The sequence below is a fragment of the Pyricularia grisea genome (genome assembly GCF_004355905.1).
Source record: "Pyricularia grisea strain NI907 chromosome Unknown Pyricularia_grisea_NI907_Scaffold_4, whole genome shotgun sequence".
In the NCBI taxonomy this organism is placed as follows: domain Eukaryota; kingdom Fungi; phylum Ascomycota; class Sordariomycetes; order Magnaporthales; family Pyriculariaceae; genus Pyricularia; species Pyricularia grisea.
The window spans coordinates 514,223-536,596 of NW_022156718.1; the positions used below are offsets into that span (position 1 = coordinate 514,223).

Consider the following 22,374-nt stretch of genomic DNA (forward strand, 5'->3'; position numbering starts at 1 on the left):
CATTCACACACATATATCACAACCAGTCTGAGAACTCCTGGTTGGGTTTTCTGCCTGTTCTGACAGTTCCTTGTCATCGCATAGCCCGTTCTTTGCTTCTAGATACCACAAGCTTGGGACGTTGATTCCCAGCTACTACTACTACTACTACTACTACTTTCAAAATGGTATTATTAGCCTCCTCACGATCCCTTGCGCGTTCGCTTGGTCCCCTTGCTTCTCGCTCTCGAGCTTTTCAGAGCAGCGCTGCTTCCCGTTCCCTCTCGACTGCCACCGCTCGCGGCCAGGCCAAATCCACAACTCTCCTGAGGCCCACGGCCGCCACGAGGACAAGCAACTTGTTGTCGACTGGATCGTCTTTTCGTATGCTGACAACCCAACGCGAAAAGGTCAAAGTTCTTTTGGTTCTGTACGACGGCGGACAGCACGCCAAGGATGTAAGTGTCAATTTTTGCCATTGTTACCCCCTCTGTTGATTTTCCCCCCTCTTTCTTTTTTATATATCATATATCCCGTCCAAGAAGAAGCATCAGGGCCAGGTCTCTTGACTACCCCCAACTGCAGACTACACTACCCTCATACTCAAATCCTCTCCAATGTCCGTCTTTGCTCAGCCCTGGCTCCGAGTCCAAATCTTCGGGTGCCTGTACTGTAACAGTTACATGGGGTGGGGTTGCTTGGCATGTCGACAAGGAAGAGGCAATGGGTTGTGGGGTAGCTTAGTGACGACACTGCGGGGGTCCCTTGGCATGCTAGATCGGCGGCGATATGTCGGGATTGGAAACAACCAATGGCCTCATTCGAGGTCCTGGACTTCTGGGATGATCCGAACAACCTAGCAACCAACCCAAACCCGCTCATAGCTGCAAGGCCCCCCCGCCCTTGACACTTTGAGCTACGAAAGCTATGCCAAGAACCAGAAAGCATGCTAATTCTGATCGCGTACCCCCAATTAATTAGGTCCCTGAGCTTCTCGGAACAACTGAGAACGAGCTCGGTATCCGCAAGTGGCTCGAGGACCAAGGTCACACTTTGGTGACCACCTCAGACAAGGACGGTGAGAACTCGACCTTCGACAAGGAGTTGGAGGATGCCGAGATCATCATCACCACTCCGTACGTTGAACTTTTAACTTTTCTTTCCCCTCTAACCATTTAACTAGACATGACACAAATAGCTGATAACATACCTGCAGCTTCCACCCTGGATACCTGACTGCTGAGAGGCTGGCTCGCGCCAAGAAGCTCAAGCTCGCCGTTACTGCTGGTATCGGCTCTGACCACGTCGACCTGAACGCCGCCAACAAGACTAATGGCGGTATCACTGTCGCCGAGGTTACCGGCTCCAACGTCGTCTCGGTTGCTGAGCACGTTCTCATGACCATCTTGGTCCTCGTCCGTAACTTTGTTCCCGCCCACGAGATGATCCAGGCCGGCGAGTGGGACGTTGCTGGCGCCGCCAAGAACGAGTATGATCTCGAGGGCAAGGTCGTCGGTACCGTCGCTGTCGGTCGTATCGGTGAGCGTGTCCTGCGCCGTCTCAAGCCATTCGACTGCAAGGAGCTCCTTTACTACGACTACCAGCCACTGGCCCCGGAGGTCGAGAAGGAGATTGGCTGCCGTCGCGTGGACAACCTCGAGGAGATGTTGGCTCAATGCGACATTGTCACCATCAACTGCCCCCTGCACGAGAAGACTCGCGGCTTGTTCAACAAGGACCTCATTTCTAAGATGAAGAAGGGTAAGTGACACCGAATCTCGTGCAGCGGCTCGCGCCTCGGTAGGCTAGCACACACTGACATGTCTCGACTTTTTAACAGGTTCATGGCTCGTCAACACTGCTCGTGGCGCCATCGTCGTCAAGGAGGACGTTGCCGAGGCTCTGAAGAGCGGTCACCTCCGCGGATACGGTGGTGATGTCTGGTTCCCTCAGCCCGCCCCCAAGGACCACCCGCTCCGCTACGCCAAGAACCCCTTCGGTGGCGGTAACGCCATGGTTCCTCACATGTCCGGTACCTCGCTCGACGCTCAGAAGCGTTACGCTGATGGCACCAAGGCCATCCTTGAGAGCTACCTCAGCGGCAAGCTTGACTACAGGCCTCAGGACCTTATCGTCCACGCTGGTGACTACGCCACAAAGGCTTATGGCGAGCGTGTCAAGATCACCGATGCATAGAAATGTATATATAATGAATGAATGAATTTGATATTTTTCTGCACCATACACAACTACTAGTTCTAGAACTAAACTTTTGTGACCAGTATTATAATGTGGCCCAACTCTTGCTTGCGATCGCACGCCAGACCCTTGTTTTATACCGTGTCGATTTTGGGTTACCACACGGTACTCACTGTGAATTTGTTCACAGTGTCAAAACTTGGGAACAAAATCTAACTCAATGCTCAGCACTGCATGTCAACTAATCGAGAATATCATTTCATAATTTCATAGCAATCAACATCCAGCATACGATCGATTCCTTGGGTGCGCTCATGCCACGGCTTCGTCCATCACTGCTGTGGAAAGCATGTCGAATATCTCCGAATTTGGCGAGGCTTCTCCCGGTATGCAGAGACATTCCCTCTGCGCTGAATGAGCTACGATGGATCCGTGAACATGTCCAATCTTTACCTGCGCCAAACAACGTCCGGTATCATGATCGACAACATCGTGACACTCTGGCCAGGCAACTCTGTATACGCCGAGGCCTTGGCGAGCCTTTACAGTTTTTGCTGGGCACGCAGCCCTTTGGAGACTTGGACATACTATGCAGGCCTGGCGTGTTGATTCCTAGGTAGGTACGTGCAAATAGGGGGGGATTGGCAGTGTTAGTTCATCGACCTTTTTGTCATTCGGTTTTATTTTATTTTATCTCTATTCCTATTTCTTTGTATATGCATCCCACCTAACCTTGCAGCCCAGACCAGAAACCGAGGCCTATACAATCCACCTGGCAGATTGCATCCGCTCAGGAGGATTGCCCGCCCTAGGATCTTCTCATGACATTATTGATCGCGGCGGGCTTCGCATTCTCGATATCTGCACCGGCAGCGGATGCATACCTCTCCTGTTGGGGGCTCGTCTGGCTCGACGTGGGCTGGTGAGCGAGGTCCGTGGCGTCGACATCTCACCCAAGGCCCTACGCCTATCCCGAGATAACACCACCCGCAACAGGGAACTCCTGCGAAATTGCGAGCCGAAGTTCCAGAAGCTGGACCTGTTTGCCACCGAAGATGCTTACACTGCAAGCAGCCTCGCTGAGGACGGCAGCTGGGACGTGGTGACTTGCAACCCGCCGTACATATCCGACGCTGGCTTTGCGCGCGACACGACCAGATCCGTGAGGAACTTTGAGCCAAAGAACGCCAACGTCCCCGAGGAGCGGGACCTCGGCGGCTTGTACGACGCGGTCAGGCCCGAGGACGTCTTCTATGCGCGGGTTCTGGACATGTGTCGAGAGTATCTGCGACCTCGGGTGGTTTTCTTCGAGGTTGGCGACTTGGAACAGGCGAAAAGGGTCGCTACCATGGCTTTACAGGATCATGTCCAGGTTGAGATCTGGCGTGACCTGCCTGATGTTATCCCCGATAGTGATGACGATGGATTGGCTAGTATGAGCATTGATGGGGTGACCGTGGCCATCAAGGGGAGTGGTCATGGTAGAGGTGTGCTGATCCAGTATCCTGGTGAAGCTGGCCGACAAAGACATAGCTGAAGCGTGGTCATGATTCTTTCATTACTTATGCATGTAATGTCGATATGTGGCAGATCGCACCCAGTAAAGCCAACCGTCAACGCCGTCATGTATGCCTTTTTTTGGTGTAAGTCACCGCCCGAAGCTCCAACCTAGTATACCCGAACCAAAGAGAAGAGAAAAAAAAAAGGACACTTGGTGACAAATCACAACATTTCGTCATCGTCGCCTGTTGCTGCTGTTGCTGGTTGCGCATTTTCAGAAATCGCATCGAATCTTGACACAATCCCATCAACAGGGGCATTCCCCATGGCGGCATCATCATCGTCATTAGCAAAGAACTTGTCGACCTCTGCCTGCTCCGCCTCGGCCGCGAGCTGTTTCTTGGACTTCTTCTCCCCGTTGGCCGCTGTCCCAAGTGCCTGGGCGTTGATATCATCCCAAGCCTTCCTCCGGCCCTCGACCGTCTTGGCCTGGCCGAAGCTCTTCTCTGTCTTCTTGGCCGTCCGGTCCATGACGGCCTCGGCTCGATCCATGCTCTTCTCCTGTCGCTTGCGCATCTTGGATGTCATGTGGCTCTTGCGGTGCTTCTGCTTCTTGGAGACGCCGGCGTGGTGGTGCGCGGCCAGCACGGCCGGTCGCTGATTTATCGACTGCTCAGGTAGCCGTACCTCCTTCAGCGACTTGTCCGTGTTGATGCTGGGCGAGGTTGCCCGGCGCGCCGCCCGGGAGTGTTTCGAAGGTGCTGTTTTTTTTTGGAGAGCCCATGTTAGTCCGGACTGAGGGGTCACTTTATGGAAGGGGAGATTCAATTGATACGCGCGATTTTACCTTTCTTGGCCATCTTTTTTAAGGGTTTTTTTTCCCTCTCTTGTTCCGTATCCTTTTTTTCCCTTTTGTTTACTTTTCCTTTGCGCTTTTGGTTGACGGCGATGCGCAGAACTGAAGCCTGCTGCCGCCACCGCTTGGTGGGGTTCGCGCCCGCCAATTTTCTTTTTGTTATCTTATCGGAAATTTACAGACATGGGTGTGGTGCAGGGGCGAGGGTGGTTGAAAAGTGCGGAGTCGAGTTGCATGCACAGACGTTGACCTACCCTGCACTTATACCCACATGTCAGGCACTGCATTTCTTTATACTGTACACAAACAAGATTAACTAGGCTCGAGTTACTGGTAAGTGCGAGCTGAAAGATTTAGGACACTCCCGAGTCTTTTTGGGACTCAACAAACGATCAGATGTGGATTGGATCAACATTTCAAGCGTCATAAGGCGGCCATGGTCACTCTCAAGTCTCAAGAAGGTGCATGCACTGTCAACAGACTGTGCACACCAGACGACATTAGAACCCGTGCGCTTGGCACGCCTGCATGTCACTACTGTGCGTACTTGCAGGGGTGTGGCTTGCTTCAATGGTCGGCAAGCACTGGGACGGTTTTCTACTGACACTGGTACGGCGCTGATACGTCGTAATGAATTCTGTTGTCTGCAACTCCGCTCAAAGCGAACTTCCGACTATCTAGACAAACTTGTTCATCAAACGCCCACAGCAAAGCTTGATCGATCTATATCGAGGTCATGGAATTTACTTGGCATTCCGTGCTCTTACCATCTTTGATTGAATAATCAGAGAACACCCAGGAGTAACCACCTCCGAAAAAAAAAGGGAATAACCCAGAAATAAAAATAAAACAAAGAAGAAAAGAAAACCCACCCCCGCTAGCCTGCGCCATCGTAGGCAACTTCGCCAAAAGATCCCGAGTTTTCGACTACTTTCCGAAAATCTCCACCCTCGCCCACTCCAACATGAATTCTCAGGAGCGCTGGGTCTCAAGACAACAAGACCCAAGAGCCGGCCCCGACGTCTACCACCCGTCGCGAGTCCTCGATCGTCTTCACGAACCTAGCATCGTCGTGCCACTGGTCATCCTACTCGTATCCATACTCTACACTGCTTCAATCAGCCTGCCATCGTTGGTACGAATATTCTGGGACGGCGTCGTCACCGTCACGCCGGCGCGCCTGATCTTCGCAGTCGACCGCTGGCTCAACCCCCCGCTGTTTCCTCGACCGGAGATGTTGTCTCCCGCAGCGCAGCCAACTAGCCATGCGGCCAAGAGCGAGGCGCTGCGGAGGATACTGGGTGTGGATTCAGGAGCGACCGGCTTGCTGGCGTCCGTGTCGCAGGTTGGCCGGCGCATGCCCGGATTTGGTGGTGGAGGAATTGGAGGAGGAGGAGGGACCTCGAAGAAGGGTCAGGTTGCCCAGCCCCCGGGTCTAGGCAATATCAGCAACTCTTGCTATCAGAACAGCATTCTTCAGGGGCTGGCAGCTCTGAAACCGCTACCAGCATATTTGAACATCCCCACCAACTCCAAGGGCTCCGATTCTCGAGACAGCTCGGATAAGGGCCCCGCTGCTACTTTGCGCGATCTGATCGCCCAGCTAAACGATGCGGACAACAACGGCCGTACACTATGGACGCCTGCCGTGCTCAAAAACATGAGTACATGGACGCAGCAAGATGCATCGGAATATTATCACAAGCTACTCGACGAAGTCGACGAGGAAATCACCAAGGCAGTGCAATCTATGCAGAAAGCACCCGGACTGGAAAGCCTGGAGCCTTCTCCGTCGCCAGGCAAAGCCCCTTCTGATGACGGATCTGCCGCCAGTTTGCATAGTGAAGACAGCGGCTACCAAAGCCTCTCCTCGACCTCCAAGGTCAGCGTTGCGGGGGGAGAGACCTTCGCACCGCGCAATCCACTCTTGGGACTTCAGGCGCAACGTGTGGCATGCGTATCGTGTGGTTGGTCCGAGGGCTTGTCCATGATACCGTTCAACAGCATCACCCTGAGCCTGGGCATGGGTAATCAGAATCACGACTTGTATGAGAGGCTCGATGCTTATACGAGCATCGAATCGATACCTGGCGTTGAGTGTGGCAAGTGCACGCTGCTCAAGGCGCAGCGCCTCATCAATACGCTGATCGAGAGGAGCCGCGCCGGTGGAAAAGAGCCGGGCGACATTCCCGAAGCCTACGCTCGCATCGCAGCCATCAACGAGGCACTAGAGGAGGACGACTTTGACGAAAAGACGATTTCTAGGCGGTGTAAGATTTCACAAAAGGTCAACTCCATGAAGACGAAGCAGCTTGTCATAGCACGCGCCCCTCAGAGCCTGACCATACATATGAATCGGTCTGTGTTTGACGAAAGAACTGGCCAACAGTACAAGAACTTTTCACCGGTCCGCTTCCCTGCCATCTTGGATCTTGGGCCTTGGTGTCTGGGTAGCGCGGGAGGAACTGCAGTGGGTGTCAAGGAAGATTCGGAAGTGTCTCCGCAAGAAAAATCTAGCGAAAATGAACCCGGAGTCAGCCCAACGTCGGAAGGCGACGGTGATTATGAACGTTGGCTACTCGACCCAAAGAAGTCGATGGTGGCCGGCGATGGACAGCCATCGAGGATCGTCGGGCCTATATATGAGCTCAGGGCTGTCGTCACACATCAAGGCCGACATGAGAACGGCCACTACATCTGCTACCGGAAACATCCGCGGCCGAGACGAGACTCGGATGGTCGGAAACGGGAGGCCAGCGCACCTCCAAACCTGTCACCGGATGGGGAGGGGAGAGACGATGCGTGCGGTGACAAAAAGACACCAGCCCAGGCGAATGACCAGTCGAGCGTCTCGAACCTAGACACCACTTCAACTGGTAGCGGGGAGGTCACACAAAATGACAGCAGCACCGTCGACGATGACCAGGAAGAAGGTGACGCCGGATGGTGGAGATTGAGCGATCAAAATGTTGCTAGAGTTTCTGAAGAGGTTGTCATGGCGCAAGGGGGCGTGTTTATGCTGTTTTACGACTGCGTCGACCCCGTTCCTTTGCTTGCCTCGGATGCCGATGCCGACTCCGATGCTGACATTGCGTCCAGGACTTCAACCAGCGCCCCACAGCCTCTGAATGATGATGGAGAAGACAGCGAGAGCTTCAGTGACAAGACAGACTAACTTTGCAATGACTGATTTGCATTTGGAAACATCAGGATACACGACTTTGTGTTTGCGTCATTTCAAGGTTGCATAGCTCCAGGCGTTTATTCGGATTGTAGTGGATTTTTAATTTCCTTACTGGTCGTGCGTTTTTTTTTTTTTTTTTTTTTTTTTTTTTTTTTAATCCTCATGGCGTTTCGCCGAAAGGATAATCAAGTTTTCCCGGGATGTGCTTTTTATGCCAGTATTGGAGTTGACGGAAGCAGCGGAAAGTTTCTGCAAAGCTGCAACGAACAAGACTTTGTTTGGATTTGGGAGGACACTTCACAAAGTAACCTATTCTAGCCTCGGTGGCCTGTGCCACATACATCCATACTGAATCATACTTATAATGCGACAGAGTTATAGGATATTCAGCGACGTGGGAAAATTTGCTTTGTTTCCTAGCTACCCCGTATATCCTGACTCACTGTATGATCTCGACAGAGAAACAAAGGAAAGCCGAAGTTTTGCGTGCATATTCCCCTAAATATATTCAGTCTCAAGTCTCCTCGGCTCCCCTCCTTTGTTAGAGAGCAAAGTATAAGTCTTGCCTCTTGCCAAAATAGGTCGCTTGGTTGTAAGACCTTGGGGCCCGTCCGTGATGGATGTCAAGGACCATGTTTCGTTTCATAGGAACTCGCATCAAGTGATATATAAATAGGCGTTTTGCATTTGGCGCCGTTGGAATTTAATACTGAAAAGAGGTATGATAGGTACGTACTTCTAGGAACTCTTCAACGAGGAGAAAGCAAGAGGAACCACAGTCCTGCAAGTCGCTTATTTGCTATTAGTCTTTTCGAGATGGTTGAGTATAGTAGCGTCGAACATACTTTTAGTTAATCAGGGACGGGTACAAGTTTTCAGAGGTCTAGAAAATTAGACTTTGCAATGTTGGCTGATCAATCAATACCGTTGCCAGATCAAAAAGCACAACTTGATACAGCGGTATATTTTTATGATGTGGGTCTTGGCGGTTGTATTTACTGCATACTAGGTCCAGGTAATTACAATAGACGCCGTTGGGGCTTTTTTTTTTTTTTTTTTTTTTTTTTTTTTTTATTTTTTTTTTTTTTTTTTTTTTTTTTTTTTTTTTTTTTTTTTTTTTTTTTTTTTTTTTTTTTTTTTTTCTTCAATCGGCGAAACAGGCTTTATTTTAGCGGCGGGTTTAAATTATGATCTTCTCTTTCTTTTCCATTTCTCAATGCACTGTTGAACAGTTTGACTCTGCTACTGTACTTCGTAGTGCGGAATCTTTATCCGTACCTTTGCAAATCGACAATACGTAGCTAGCCGATGCCTGCTCCACCCCTGTCTTGGCCAGGCTGTGAGAAAAGTGAGATCAAATCTCGCAAGGGGGGTTTCAATGTCAGAGACGGGACCCGAGTGCATGGTCCCATTGGAAAGGCTTTTGCAAGGTAACCATAACTTTCAACACCTTGTCTTTGCGTGTGCCTGACTACCCCAGCAATTTTCAGGTAGGCGGAGTCGCAACCAAAAAAAAGGGTGCCACACAGATGCACCTGGTACGAGCTTTGCAAGCTTTGTTAGGTGCAAAGAATTCGACAGGCCAGGGTCTGGCAGGTTAGGTGGGTCCTGGGGTCCTGTGGAGACCAATGGCGATAACGCAAACTGATGCCTAGCAAAGTGGGAAGAGGACCAGACTGGGCTGTTTAAGACAAGGATGAAAATGAAAAGTAAAGAGAGAGGGAGAGAAAAAAAAAAAAAAAAAAAAGCGGAAGCGCTAATTACTATTCTTAGAGAGCTGAGTTGCATGGTTATACGCCTCGTTCCTCTCCCTACGACTATGTAGCATTCCAGGCCGACTTGAGAAAAACAGATAACAAGATGACACTGACACCGGACTCGTTGCGCGTTTGGACTCAAAGCTTATTCTAGCATTTTTTTTCCGCAATTTATTTCGATGCTACTACCGTACTTGTAATTACTTTGCCTCTCTACTACCCCTGTCATTGGATTACAGTACGCCTGGGCGCCAAGATGTATGTAGGGAAAAGGGTTCCTTCCTTTTCGGCCTTTTTGCTGGGAAAGCAGTCAGTCAGTCAGTCAGTCAGCAAACCCGGAAATGCCCTGCCGTCGTCCCCTTGCTCATATCCATCCATTTTAGGCTTCCCTCCCTTCATTCCTCACCCCTCTGTCGAGCAAGCAAGCCTCTTTTGCGCTGCATTTTCTTTTCCGCGGCGGGCACCAAGTGAGGTGCGGCTGATCCTTTTTCGCTTGTCATCCATATGATGCGCGCCTTGTCAATCTAACTGCGGAGCAAATGTCTCTCATCTTCTAATTTTCGATCCCTTTTGTGTTTCCCATCTCACCTTTTGCTCGCCCCAAGTGATAGGTAGTCGCTTGCTTACTCCATTTCCATATTAAGATAGCCTGCCCCCCACCGTCTCATCTGCATCGCAGTCAAGCGCTTCCCTTCTCTTTTCACCCCTTGTTCGTTTCGTACTAGCAATATTTACAGCTTTACAGTATCTTTGCCAGTCGTGTCCTTTCTCACCATATTCATTCTTTGCGACAGTCTCAGCAATATACCGTCTGGCTTTCGCTAGCCCGCTCGGCCCGGACCCTTGAGTTCGGATTGAAACATAAGGTCCAACCTAATCAGTTAATTAACTTAGCTGGTATCTTGGGTACCCGCCTTTGGTACTCGTGAGACTCGCTACTGCGCAGAACACAAATAAGCTTTGAGATTCAGCTTTCCAGGCCATTCCTTTCGCAGCAGCAGCACCTTTCTCCTTCGTCTCACTCTCACTTGATTTTCTCCAATCAATCCTACCAGAACAAGGAACAAAATAAGGATTCGACTTGCTAGGAGACGCGCCTTTCAGTTTGGCTAGTTCCGAAAGAAAGAAGGAAAAAAAAATACAGACAACAATCCATTAACATGTCGGCGCATATGGAAAAAGCCACCGGGGGTGGACTCCATCCCGCGCTTTACATCGCGTACGCCTCTTTCTGCCACTATCCCCATGTTGGAAAGAAATAAAAACGGAACCAAACGCCTCAACCGTTCATTTGCTAACCAACAGCCCTATATGTTGTCGCCTATATTTTCTTTAGGAGCTGGATCTTTTTCTCCAACAGCACCATCTTGTTCAACAAGTGGATCTTGGATAACAAGGAGACACCCTTCAGTATGTTTTTTTTTCCTTCTCCCTTTTATTAATTCATCCTCCCGTTTGTTGGCTGTCAACTTTCAGCAATTCTTGATGTTGAATCTATCCGACACAAAGTCTACATTTGTTAACTACGAACATCTGCTAACGACCATATCTTACAGAATACCGTATGTATTAGTATTAATACTCTGCTATGATTGGGAGCTCACATCACTTGACGCCTCGGAGCAACAAGGTCCCTTTTATCGGTCCATCCTTTGAACGAGATAACTAACTTTTTCACTCTCACTACCAATAGCCGTCATCCTAACATGTTGGCACATGATCTTCTCAACCGTGGCGACGCAGGTCCTTGCTCGCACCACGACCATGCTCGATGGGCGTAAGGAGGTCAAAATGACTGGTCGCATTTACTTGCGTTCTGTCGTCCCCATCGGCCTTCTCTACTCGGGTTCCCTCGTCTGCTCCAACATGGTCTACATGTACCTATCCGTGTCTTTCATCCAGATGCTCAAGGCCGCCGCCCCTGTCGCCGTCCTTCTCTTCTCATGGGCATGGCGCCTCAAGGAGCCCTCAGCCAAGACTTTCGCCAACGTCTGCGTTATTGTCTTGGGTGTCATGATTGCTAGCTTGGGCGAGATCTCCTTCAGCTGGATAGGCGTCATTTATCAGCTGGGTGGCATCGTATTCGAGGCCCTGAGGTTGACCATGATCGAGGTCATGTTGGCTGGCGACTCGGAACAGAAGAAGATGGATCCGCTCGTCTCTCTCTACTACTACGCCCCCGTCTGCGCCGTCACCAACATCTTTGTCGCTCTTATCGTTGAAGCCAAAACCTTCCAAGTTGCGGATTTGGTCAACGTGGGCATCGTCATGCTTGTGCTCAACGCTTTGGTGGCCTTCATGCTCAATGTTGCGAGCGTTATGCTGGTATGTTAGATTGTATTCCCTGAATCATATAATTCAGCATTTCCAGGCAGCTAACAACGACGGATTCAAAATCATCAGATCGGCAAGACATCATCCCTCGTCCTCACCCTGTCTGGTATCCTCAAGAACATCCTCCTCATCGTGGTTGCCGTCCTATTCTACGCCGAGAAGGTTACCTTCATGCAGTTTGTCGGCTACTCGATAGCCCTCGCCGCTCTGACGTACTACAGCCTCGGGTGGGACGTCATCAAGTCCCGCTCCGTCGCTGTCGCCGACTGGACACGCGCAATGGTCAGCCCCTCTGGGGATGCGGGCCTGTCTCCTGCCGTTCGCCGTGCCATGATTCTAGGCGTGGTGATGCTCGTCCTTGTGCTCGTGACATTTGCCATGTTCTATGACGGCACCTACAGTCTGAAGGAGGCCATCATCGGTCGTCGATAGTACCCGGTATCCCATTACTGCGGGCCACACAAAGTGGAAGCGCAACGGGGCCTTGATTTGACATACCAAGGAAAACTGTGCGGTGGTCGAAGCAGTAAGCAATATGAAATGAATATAATAGAACCACGGGGATCTGATTTTTTTTTAGTTGGGCGTTTTACGGAGGGGGGAAGATAAAGCGATTTTGGAGTATCTTACTTTTTGAGTATTCTTTTTAGTTATCGAGAATATTGAGCAAATTCGAATCTGTAAACTGAATTTGATATTTCATCTCTTGATCAAGGGCCAATCCGTTCGAGAACCACGAACATGTTTGCCACCAACCCGAATATTCAGATGATTAACCAGACAAGACTCAGTCCTTATGCAAGTAATTCGCAGTTTTGTACGAGTGAGTTTCCATTCATCAAATTAGCTGTCCCTTGTGAAGCACTCAGTACAAGCATGAATCTTTGCCGGTAAACGGGTATTGCATCCTCAATCCATATCAGAACTAACTGCAGAAGGCATTGACCAAAACCAAAGGCGACCCAAGCCCGGCTGATCCATATCCATATCCACATGTGAAGAAGAAACAAAACAGGGCATCGATATGAACGGCTCTACTTGAACAATTCCCACACAAACTGAACCATAAAATCAACCATGTCGTAATACACTGATCAGCGGGGTCGATTCCGCTTTGTCAGGTTCTGCCATGGATACTGAGATCTCGTAACTTGCCCACCAGTATCAGTGCGACGAGTTGGCACTGTCGATGCCCACGAGTCTGTCGTGCCTGGGGCTGCAGGCATGCCGTAGCTCTGCGGAGTCCCACGAGGGACAAATCGGGGCGTCAAGCTGACCATTTCGCCTCCAAGAGGTCGGGGAGTGCTTCCTCGAGGTTGACCTCTCCCTGCAGCTTGGCTGCTCGGCCAGGACCTGGGACCTGCTGGGGCTGTACCCGGCACAAAAGGGCCAGTACGAGGGATGGGGGGACGTGTCAAGGCCTGTCCAGTGGGAATAGCGACAGAGTGATGCTGTCCCGTGATAAATGGCATGGCCGCCGAGATGTTGCCGCCTCCAAAAGCCTTGGGAGCCTTGGGAATTTGCAAGGTAGGGTGGGCGTTGCTATGCTCAGGTCTGTATGTGGAGGCAAGCGGAGGGTCCTAACGTCGGCTTCTACTCCGTTGACGGCTACGACTGCGACTGCGGTCGCGACGCCTTCTAACAGACGCACTCCTTGATCGGTCTCGACGTGAAGGGCGGTCACTCCGCTCCCTATCGCGGTCCCTGTCCCTCGCCCTGTCTCGTTCCCGACTGCGATCGCGACGCCTCCTGAGAGATGCGCTCCTTGACCTATCTCGACGTGAGGTACGATCTCGGTCTCGATAGCTATCCCGCTCCCTGTCTCTCCGCGGGCTACGACTTCGGGAACGGCTGCGGCGTCTCTCACGTCTGTCGTCACGTCTGTCGTCCCGTCTGTCATCGCGCCGATCTCTATCATTTCGCCTGTCCTTCTCGCGACTTCTATCTCTGGCTCGATCTCTGTCCCTGTCGCGACTGCGGCTACGATCTCGCCCGGCCGTGGTATGTCGATCAATATTTGATCGACGATCGCCAGGCACGTAACGGTCAATCTCTTCGCGGGTGCTGGTCGTGACAGTGCGCTTGGCATCTGGTGAGCGGTCACCTGGACTGCGCCTGTCATCCGAGCCCGAGACCAAGGCTGGTCGATCTCGGTTCTCTCGTTGTGCTGCCAAGTATGCGCGCGCTTCCTTCTCTCGTTTGCGTACTTCCTCCTGCTTCCATTCCTCTTTCCCTTCCCTATCGAGACTGTGGGGTGGTCGCGTGGCTGTGGATGGAGCGTCTTGACGTGAGCGGCTGCGGCGCCGTGTGCTTCTGTCGCGCCGGATTGGTGTTCTGCTGCGGCGTCGGCTCCTTGACCGTCTTTGTGATCTGCTGCGATCCCTGGTATGGCGCCTATCACCTCTAGCATCCCGGTCGTCGACAGCTCTGCCTACCGTCTTATCCTTGTCACCATCAGCTTTCTCTGGAGGCTTTCCAACATCGGCCTTTGAAGCAGAGGTCGACTTCTTCGTCTCGGAGCTTCCAGAAGTGTTGGTTTGTGCTGGGACCAAAGGCTTTGGATCTTTCGAAGTTGTTGTTGGGATTGCCTTCGTCGTCTCCTTGGAAGCGACATCTTTCTCATTGTCAGCAGCAGAAGAGGTTGTAGTTGGTTTCTTCTCCGTATCGGATTTGTTGGGTCGAGAAGGGGATCGGTCGCGGCCACGTCCAGCCCTGGAGTGATCCCTGGGTCTACTCCTGTCCCGTCTAGGCGACCTCGCCCGAGATCTGCTGCGCTGTCTCCAAGTGGATCTCGTTGAGGAAACTCCCCGGTCTGCTCCACGTCGTTCTGTTGCTCGTCTTGAGCTGCTGCGCGCCCTTCTGGGAGAGCGCGCCCTAGATCGGCTTCGATCCCTTCGATCCCGTCGATCGTCGTGCCTATTATCGCGTCGGTCGTCTTTGCGATCGTCCCTCCGTTCATCTCGGCGATCATCCCTGCGTATTCTGGAGCGGCTGCGATCTCTGCGGTCATCACGACGATCCACCCTGGTCCTGGACCGGCTTCTTTCATCCCTTCTATCTGTCTTGATTCGGGACCTGCTGCGATCCCTGTAGCTGCGACTATCACGTCTGGGCCGAGGAGATCTGGATCGACGATCAGACCGTCTTCGGTCATCAATCCGAGATTGTCGACTATGATCCCGGGCTCGGCTCCTATCTCGGGTATTTCTGTCTCGTGACCTCTCCCGGTCACGGTCACGGTCACGGGCGCGGTCACGGTCCCGGTCACGATCAGACGATCGCTGTATGCTGCTAGCTCGTCGACCCTGCTCGCGGTCTTTGCTTGGCGGCTCTTCTTTGCCCGACTTAGCTGTCGTGTCCTTGGTTTCCCCAGTAGGTGCTTCGACCTTGGACGGTACTTGAGGTGGAGGCGGAGCTGGGGCCTCGGCCATGGGTACCGTCTTGATCCTGATCTCCTTGATAGTCTTGACCTCAGGTTTTGCCGATGGTTTCGGAATTGGTGTCAATGGCTTGACAATGGTCGCTGTTGATGACAGCTTCTTGCCCTCCGACGCATTCTTGACATCCGGGTTGGAATCACTGCGGGAGAAGATTGCTGATCCAGGTTTGGCCTTCTTCCGCGGTGGTGGTACTAGGGTTTCATCAACCTCAAGCTCTGGCTGTTTTGGCGTGTCCTTGGTGCTCTCACGCAAAAGATCCGCGAGCGCTTGCTCTTCGAGGCGCTGTAGGTCTTTCTGAGACAATGGCTCCTTGGACCGACCGTCATCCCTCGTGCTCTTTCTCCTGTCAGAGTCACGATGCCTGTCGCGGTCGCGGTCTCTGACCCCATCCCTGCTTTTGTCACGCCTTCGTGAACGATCCCGGCGGCGCGAGCGCGAACGGTCACGGTCTCTACTTCCGCGCCGTGACCTGTCTCGACTTTCACGTCGCCTCTCGCGCCTGTCCTTGCTGCGATCTCGTTCCCTCTCTTTCTCGCGCTCCTTGCGCTTCGCCTCACGCTCCTTTTCTCGTGCCTCCCTAGCGGCTCGCTCCTCTTTTTCACGAATGTCCCGCTCAAGCTTCCGTTTCATCTCTTCCACCTTCCGAAGTTCGTCCCTAACCTTCTCGCGCTCGGCCTGCCTAGCAGCTCGATCTGCAGCGTAAGCAATGTCGGTCTTTGAACCGCGCTCCTGTTCAGCAAGGGCTGCTTCTTCGCCAATCTCGGCCCGCCTCAACTCGCGAATGTTGTTCTCTATTGCCTTGAAGTCGATCAGGCTCTCAATAACGGCCTCGGCCTTCTGATAAACACCGCTGCGATCAAGAGCTCCATCGATTAGGGCAGCAGCCTTGCCCCGATCAAGCGTCAGGAGCTGATGTGCATTCCGTTCGACTTCCTGCTCCGCAACCTCTAGAATGGATTTCGTAACTTGTGCCTCGTAATCCTGCAGTTCGACAAGTTAGCACCACCACAACTTGGCTGCAAAACTTCCAGACGAAACTTGGGAAATGGCAAAAATCAAACATACGCTCGCCTCGAACTTATCCCAGACCTGCTTCCGAATCTCGTCGTATCCACCCTTCTTCTTGAACCCATGTGCCAGCGTCTCGATCGCAGACCGAACGGCCGACGATAGTGGAAGCTCAGATGCCTTGAAAGACAGCGGCTTCAAGGCCGGAGCCATATCACCCCGAGATTCCTCAACGACTGGCATGGCTGTTGCCGCAGCCATTGGTTCAGGGGGTCGTGCTGGTCGTACGCTGGTGAATGGCAAAATGGTTCCAACTTGACTGAGCTCCTTGGGCTTCAAATTTGAAAACTTGTGCCAACCCAAAGTTAACGAGCGAGGAACTGGTTCTGTTGGCTGGACATGGCTAACGAGCGGGGATTTCGCAGTGCTTTTCTTTTTGACTTTAGCCGAGCAACGTGTATGGTGGATTTGCTCGAGGATCTTTGCCGAAGATTGTCGAAATTTCAGAATGGAAAGAAATCAACCTGCCTTACTCCGCTGTAAGGCTTTGTCTGAGAAAATATGCTGGTGGTGAGCGAGTGACATCTGCTCCAGTCGCAGGAATAGTTTCTAAACTAAAGAAAAAAAAGAGGTTGAAGGTCGCGAAAAGGTGTCGCGCGCGCCTTCTAAATTGAGATTGATTGATTGAATGTTCTCGTCCCTGTCGCCAAGGTTGCAAGGGTCAGCTAAGCGTACCTGCAGTGTTACATTACATGTGGGGAGGGTTTATCGGGTCAGTGTGGGGTTCTTCCATCTACGAGCAGCCAATAGCGGACGGTTCAATTGACGGCTTCAGGATAAACTGTATCGCCGAAGCTCTGAGCAAGCTTGACGTCGGGACTGAATTGAATTGGGTCTTCGCGTCGGCGGGACTCACTAGGAAGCTTGCTCGGCCATTGAGTTAATTGTACCAACTTGACGACACCCCAATCCACAACAATACCTCACAGCACAGTCGCGACTTGCGATCCCACCGAAATCGTCGAACCAGGCCACCGTAGAGCCGTCGACCAAACCCTGAGCTTCCCCTCGCAGCGAAGCACGATACACAACTAAGTCAATCACATAAGATGGTGTCCAGAGTCGTCTTTTGGGCCGGCTTCGGTGCGTTTTCGCCTCTCGAAATCACGACAATTTGCCGTTCCAGCCCGTCGATGGTCAATTGATCAGTAAAAAAATAAAAAAAAAAGGTCATAATAGCTAACCTTCTTTCCGAGCTGGACAGGCGTGGCCGTGCGAGCGTGGCAGCTGGGTCTCCAGATGGTGCCGCTGTTCCACAAGCAGGGCCTCTGGGCTTACCCTTTCTTCGGTGCGGTCGGTGGTAGCTTTGGATACTGGTTGCAGGGCGTCGATGACAGGCAAACCGCAATGTTGGCACAGAGGAAAGAATTCTTGCTGGAGAAGCGTGCAAGGAGAGCACAGAAGCTGGAGGCCGCCGAGGCCGAGGCGGCTGCCCACTAGATGGGGATGGAAACCGACGGGGAAGCTACTACAACGGCAATTAGATACGTGGAATCGAGGGCCTTTACGGAAGAGAAGAGATCAATTTCTAGCTTCTCAGTGCCGGTCAGGTAACTTTGGATTGTCATATCACACAATCGGAATTCAAGTCTTTTATATCCAGTCTGAGGCTACGCACAAACTGTCGTAGCATACATTTTACTGTTTATTCTTTTTATTTTATTTATTTTCATTTTGGTTCCCAACAATTCCACCACCTTGAGTAAGACAAGAACAAGACAGGAATGGCGTGGACCAGGTTTGGTCCTCAAAGCCACAGGAATCCTGCCGGTTCAAACCAAGGTCAGTTAGGGTCATCCTGTTTCCGAAGAATCGCAAGAACAGCACTAGGCGGGGCGTTTCCGGTCTCTGTCTCGAACTCGGTTATCAAGACGGATACATGCTCCTCACGGGTGGTATCAAAGAGCAGCCTGAACCCGTCCCCGGTAAACTTGTCTGGCTCGATTTCGTTGTAAGTCAGGGGCTCGATTGCCACGCGGTCTCTGTCAACGTTGATGGACTCGGAGAGAGCAATGACAGGTATGTCCCGTAGCGCTGCCGCAGCTGCAATATCGCTGGTGCCCAATGGGGCATATAGGGCTCCATTTGCAAAGACAGACTCGACGCCAAGCATCACCTTGGTGCCTGGACGAAGGATGCCGCTGAGCTCGACAAGTCTCGGGACATATGAAACCTTGACGCCTTCCGTGTGCAATAGCTTGGCCAGGTCCCGGCCATTTGCTCCAGTGCTGTCACCCACTACCACAACCGAGAAGCGCTTGCCGTCGGCCCATGCCAGCTGCATAGCCTTCTGTACTAGCCTGTGGTGGCCATACGTCAACAAAACATCGCCATCGGCAATCATATCTGCTGCATTTTTGGTTACAATGACCTCAGCGTAGTTGATCTTCTCCTCTATGAAGGCATCGATCGTCTTGCAGAGTGTCTTGATGGCGGTCTTGTCGGAGGTGTCAATGTCTAGTTCTGAAACGCGGCTCTTGATCTGCCGAATTGCATTTCCCATGGCAAAGCACATAGGCCTGCACTCGGTCAGATATTCGATCTGTGGATTCAAGACGTATGGAACAAAGTGCCTCGAAAACGAGTTGCCAGCCGGCGCCTCGTATGATAGTAGAACCTACACCAGGCGTTAGTGAATACTCAGGGGGAAAAGAAAACCAGACGGCCAAAATCGCCTCATACCTCCTTGAACGCCAACAACGTCCCTCTGAGCCTGGAAATGTTCTCCCTCATGGCAAAAGTCCCCATTTTCTGGCCAAGTGTAAGCACGGCGTGGTGTACATCCCTGTCGGCCTCTGGCAGGGAGATCCTCTTGGCGACTGGAAGATGGCTAAAGCACAACGGTGCCGAAGGCTTAGCCTCCTTTTTCTCCTTTTGTGATGATGCATGCGAGGAAGCGGCGGCTTGCTTTCCACCGTGTGCAGGGCGTCCTCCTCCAGGCACCTGCTGCGGTCCATCCTGCTTCGACTTTGACTTGGCACCCTTTGCTCCATCCCCTGAGGCGCCCGGTACGGAAGGCTGCGTAGCTGGGGCCTCAGTTGCCGAGGCGGGACCTGTCGGAGGGGCAGCGGCGGCGGCCTTTGCGGCAATCGCTTGTGCTCGCCTTTGGGCCTTCTCTGCTTGTTTTTTGGCCTTTGCCTCGGCGGCCGCGGTCATCTTCTTTGATGGGGCCGCCGCCGCCGCAGCAGCAGCAGCAGCAGCCGGGGCATCTGCGCTGCCAGACGCTGACGCCGGGGCTGGAGGCTTGTCTGTCATCTTTGATGTGTCGGGAGCACTGGCAACATCTGCTCCAGGACCCGGAGTGGGACCATCGGTCGCGACCGAAGCCATATCGGTGGTGCGCCGTGCTGCGCTGTATGCACCAGTCCAAATCCCGTGATCAAGCTTTCCCAAGGGATTTCGCGGGGTTATGATTTGCTGGTGTTGTTTGAATGAATTTATTTCCCACCAAAATGTGAGAAGCTTCCTGGACAGCGGACAAGGCTTCCAGCGATAAACAGCCAATAATGCAAAAGAAGGGCCGGTAATTCTTTTTTTTTTTTTTTTAATCCCCTGTGAACAGTTTTAAATCCTGTTTTAATGTTGTGCCTGGCTGTTCCTACACGCGAAGGTTGAGTCACCCATTTGTGCCTAAGCTTGGTGGTGGAAATTGCCCCGCCTGAAATCCCGCCTTGCAGACAAAAGCTTTGAAGACACCCCATGTTTGCATACATACCCCACGATTCAGCCAACCATTCAGATGAGTCCAATTCAGATCATAACCGATGTACGTACATTTATTTACACAAGCAAAGCTCTACTTCTATCTAGTCTAGATTTAATTCTAGATCTAGAACCAAATTCAAATCTTGCGCCACTAATGAATGCCAGCTAAAAAAAAAAAACAATTCAGTACAGTGCCCTTGTTATACAAAATTCTGACTAATTGCCATCCGATTAGGCTTCCTATTTTCCCAACTATGCGTCTTCTAATGCTTGAGTTAGTCGGTAGAAGTCCATGGAGCTCGCTCCCAAGCTAGGTCGAACTGCCCTCTTACTCTCCACGATTTTGTACACGTACGTCCCTGCTGTAGAGCTTTTCAAAGTCACAGACTCAAGAAGACTCTTTCTCTGCTCCTTTTTTCGGCGTTGCCTGCCAAAACATCCTGTAGACAGGCGAACCCACACTGCCATCCGCAGATTTGTACTCGTTTGCCCCCGGTATCTCCATAATCGCCTCTTTCACCAGTCTGACCGTCTCCTGCATCTCCTCCATGGTCGCCTTCTTCTTCCCCCTGACCTTGTTTTGGAAAGTGATCTCGCACTGGCATCCCTTCTGCAGGAACTTGAGCAGCTGCTTCATCTTGTGGCCCAGGTCGTGCTTGGTGATTGCCCAGTTGATCTCCATCTCCTTGGTCATGACCTTGGTCTTCCGGGCCGCCCTTTCCTTTTCCTTCTGCTCCCGCCTCAGCTGCTCCCGGTTCATAAATCGGCAGACCGGGTAGAGAAGACCCCTGTTCGTGGGTCCAGGGAGGGCGATGCACTCTAGTTGATTGGTCTTGAGGTCGGCGTTCTTGAGCACTTCCGCCAGCGATTGCGGCTCCGACAGCCCGGTGGCTTCGCGGAATACTATCTTCTCGCAAACTTGGAGAAGTTCCTCGTCCCTTGGGAACCTTCCCATCTTTTTAAAGTTCCAGATTTCATCATCATCATCCTCCTCCTCCTCTTCTTCTTCTTCGATCTCGTCTCGATCATTGCGGCGAGCTGATCCCCGCTCCTTATTAGCCGACGTTAGCCCCGGATGCGATTTTGCTGACTTTTTTTTGCTGGCGTAGCATCGTATCTGATTCGTCGATAGCCTCTGGTCCGTCACTGTCGGTAGTGCCCTTGAGGCAAGTTGCGCCAGGCATATGGTCGGACGTGCAGTGCTCGCCAGCATGCGCATGCATCCAGCCGCGACTGGTCTTGAGCGCACTGCGAGTGCCTTGGGGCAAATCATTGTCGCGGTTTGGGGCTGGCAAAGAACGAGGTAGCGTCTTTTTCCTCCCGTTAATGACGCAGTTTGGACTCGGCGGGAGGCTTGCAGGATGATCAAAAGTCGCGGCAAGTGAAAAGTGCAAGGTAGGTCGTGTATGGATACATCATCTGCAAGTATCCCGGCTCAAGAGCTCAACTTTGCCGTTCCTGGGAGCTTTTCACAGTGGGTGGAGCTGTAGCCAGGTACAGGGGTTGAGAAGCTTGGCATGCCTCAAAGCTACTGCAGCTTGGCTGACAAAGCATTGAAGCCGGCACCTGACGTAGTAGAGAAGCTTTGTGCGGGAAGCTGAGGTTTGTCCATGTACCGTAGACTCGATCCAGTGGATGCAGGTGGTTTATTGGTTGTGCTATTAGGGGACCAACCCTTCAACTTGACGATAATAAAAATTATCAAATGTTATTTTTTTTTTTTTTTTTTTGGTTCTGTCTCATTTATTTTGCTATTTCATTTTCCTTCGGTGGAGTCACACGTGTCTGAATGGATTGATTTGACCTCTCGGAGACGGCTGGTATAGGGTCTGGATAAGACTGCCTCACCAAAGTTGAAGACAGAGGCTGAGAGAGACAGCCGTAAGGAGGAAAAATAGAAAGAAGAAAAATGGCATCCTTCTCATCCAAGCTGCTCGGACGGCTCTCCGGCAGCTCGACCTTCTTTCCCATCAAGCCAACCATATGGGTCCTCAAGACCTTTGCGCTGTTCCACGTCTTCTTCTACAACGGCTACAGCTACTCGGCCACCTGGGGACCCTCGATGCTGCCGACCTTTGAGGTCGTCGGCGAGGCCGCCGTCATTAACCGCACATACCGCCGCGGCAGGAACGTCCGGGTCGGCGACGTCGTGGCCTACGACATACCCGTGGAGAAGAAAGATACGGGCATGAAGAGGGTCATTGGGATGCCCGGAGATTACGTCCTCATCAACTCGCCAGAGAGCGGAAGCAGTGAGATGATTCAGGTGAGACGAGGCAAACAAACTTCTCCCAACTCCTTTTTTTTTTCTTTATTCTTTTATAAAATAAAATAAAAGGCTTCCCTTTTGAC

At 51.9% G+C, this 22,374-nt stretch overlaps 10 protein-coding genes across 10 annotated transcripts in view; 6 read left to right on the top strand and 4 right to left on the bottom strand.

The window, feature by feature from the left end:
• The first annotated feature begins 132 nt into the window (after positions 1 to 132).
• On the top strand, positions 133 to 2,263 carry PgNI_06881 (uncharacterized protein). Its single transcript, XM_031126900.1, has 4 exons — positions 133 to 437; positions 961 to 1,115; positions 1,196 to 1,740; positions 1,820 to 2,263. Exons 1-4 carry the CDS (start codon positions 165 to 167, stop codon positions 2,173 to 2,175), a joined length of 1,329 nt encoding a protein of 442 aa, XP_030980533.1. The 5' UTR covers positions 133 to 164; the 3' UTR covers positions 2,176 to 2,263.
• Positions 2,264 to 2,492: 229 nt separating this feature from the next.
• On the top strand, positions 2,493 to 3,715 carry PgNI_06882 (uncharacterized protein; the record flags this gene model as incomplete). The annotated part of the gene is made up of 2 exons (XM_031126901.1): positions 2,493 to 2,794; positions 2,923 to 3,715. The coding sequence occupies 2 exons, from the start codon at positions 2,493 to 2,495 to the stop codon at positions 3,713 to 3,715; spliced, it is 1,095 nt and encodes a 364-aa protein (XP_030980536.1).
• Positions 3,716 to 3,900: 185 nt separating this feature from the next.
• PgNI_06883 (uncharacterized protein) lies at positions 3,901 to 4,538 on the bottom strand (the record flags this gene model as incomplete). Its single annotated transcript, XM_031126902.1, has 2 exons — positions 3,901 to 4,439; positions 4,526 to 4,538. 2 exons carry the CDS (start codon positions 4,536 to 4,538, stop codon positions 3,901 to 3,903), a joined length of 552 nt encoding a protein of 183 aa, XP_030980535.1.
• A 960-nt stretch (positions 4,539 to 5,498) lies between these two features.
• On the top strand, positions 5,499 to 7,709 carry PgNI_06884 (uncharacterized protein; the record flags this gene model as incomplete). The annotated part of the gene is made up of 1 exon (XM_031126903.1): positions 5,499 to 7,709. The coding sequence occupies one exon, from the start codon at positions 5,499 to 5,501 to the stop codon at positions 7,707 to 7,709; it is 2,211 nt and encodes a 736-aa protein (XP_030980538.1).
• Positions 7,710 to 9,645: 1,936 nt separating this feature from the next.
• On the top strand, positions 9,646 to 12,499 carry PgNI_06885 (uncharacterized protein). The gene is made up of 5 exons (XM_031126904.1): positions 9,646 to 9,788; positions 9,859 to 10,694; positions 10,812 to 10,885; positions 11,169 to 11,800; positions 11,879 to 12,499. Exons 2-5 carry the CDS (start codon positions 10,636 to 10,638, stop codon positions 12,239 to 12,241), a joined length of 1,128 nt encoding a protein of 375 aa, XP_030980537.1. The 5' UTR covers positions 9,646 to 9,788; positions 9,859 to 10,635; the 3' UTR covers positions 12,242 to 12,499.
• An 890-nt stretch (positions 12,500 to 13,389) lies between these two features.
• On the bottom strand, positions 13,390 to 16,518 carry PgNI_06886 (uncharacterized protein; the record flags this gene model as incomplete). Its single annotated transcript, XM_031126905.1, has 2 exons — positions 13,390 to 16,230; positions 16,315 to 16,518. The coding sequence occupies 2 exons, from the start codon at positions 16,516 to 16,518 to the stop codon at positions 13,390 to 13,392; spliced, it is 3,045 nt and encodes a 1,014-aa protein (XP_030980540.1).
• An 848-nt stretch (positions 16,519 to 17,366) lies between these two features.
• On the top strand, positions 17,367 to 17,757 carry PgNI_06887 (uncharacterized protein; the record flags this gene model as incomplete). The annotated part of the gene is made up of 2 exons (XM_031126906.1): positions 17,367 to 17,400; positions 17,522 to 17,757. The coding sequence occupies 2 exons, from the start codon at positions 17,367 to 17,369 to the stop codon at positions 17,755 to 17,757; spliced, it is 270 nt and encodes an 89-aa protein (XP_030980539.1).
• Positions 17,758 to 18,100: 343 nt separating this feature from the next.
• PgNI_06888 (uncharacterized protein) lies at positions 18,101 to 19,647 on the bottom strand (the record flags this gene model as incomplete). The annotated part of the gene is made up of 2 exons (XM_031126907.1): positions 18,101 to 18,934; positions 19,000 to 19,647. 2 exons carry the CDS (start codon positions 19,645 to 19,647, stop codon positions 18,101 to 18,103), a joined length of 1,482 nt encoding a protein of 493 aa, XP_030980818.1.
• A 763-nt stretch (positions 19,648 to 20,410) lies between these two features.
• Positions 20,411 to 21,295, bottom strand: PgNI_06889 (uncharacterized protein; the record flags this gene model as incomplete). Its single annotated transcript, XM_031126908.1, has 1 exon — positions 20,411 to 21,295. One exon carries the CDS (start codon positions 21,293 to 21,295, stop codon positions 20,411 to 20,413), a length of 885 nt encoding a protein of 294 aa, XP_030980532.1.
• A 381-nt stretch (positions 21,296 to 21,676) lies between these two features.
• PgNI_06890 (uncharacterized protein) overlaps positions 21,677 to 22,374 on the top strand; it is a 1,322-nt gene continuing 624 nt past the window's right edge. Inside the window, exon 1 of the mRNA XM_031126909.1 lies at positions 21,677 to 22,288. Coding sequence (XP_030981159.1) covers positions 21,932 to 22,288 — 357 coding nt within the window. The 5' untranslated portion in view covers positions 21,677 to 21,931. The remainder of the gene's footprint in view (positions 22,289 to 22,374) is intronic.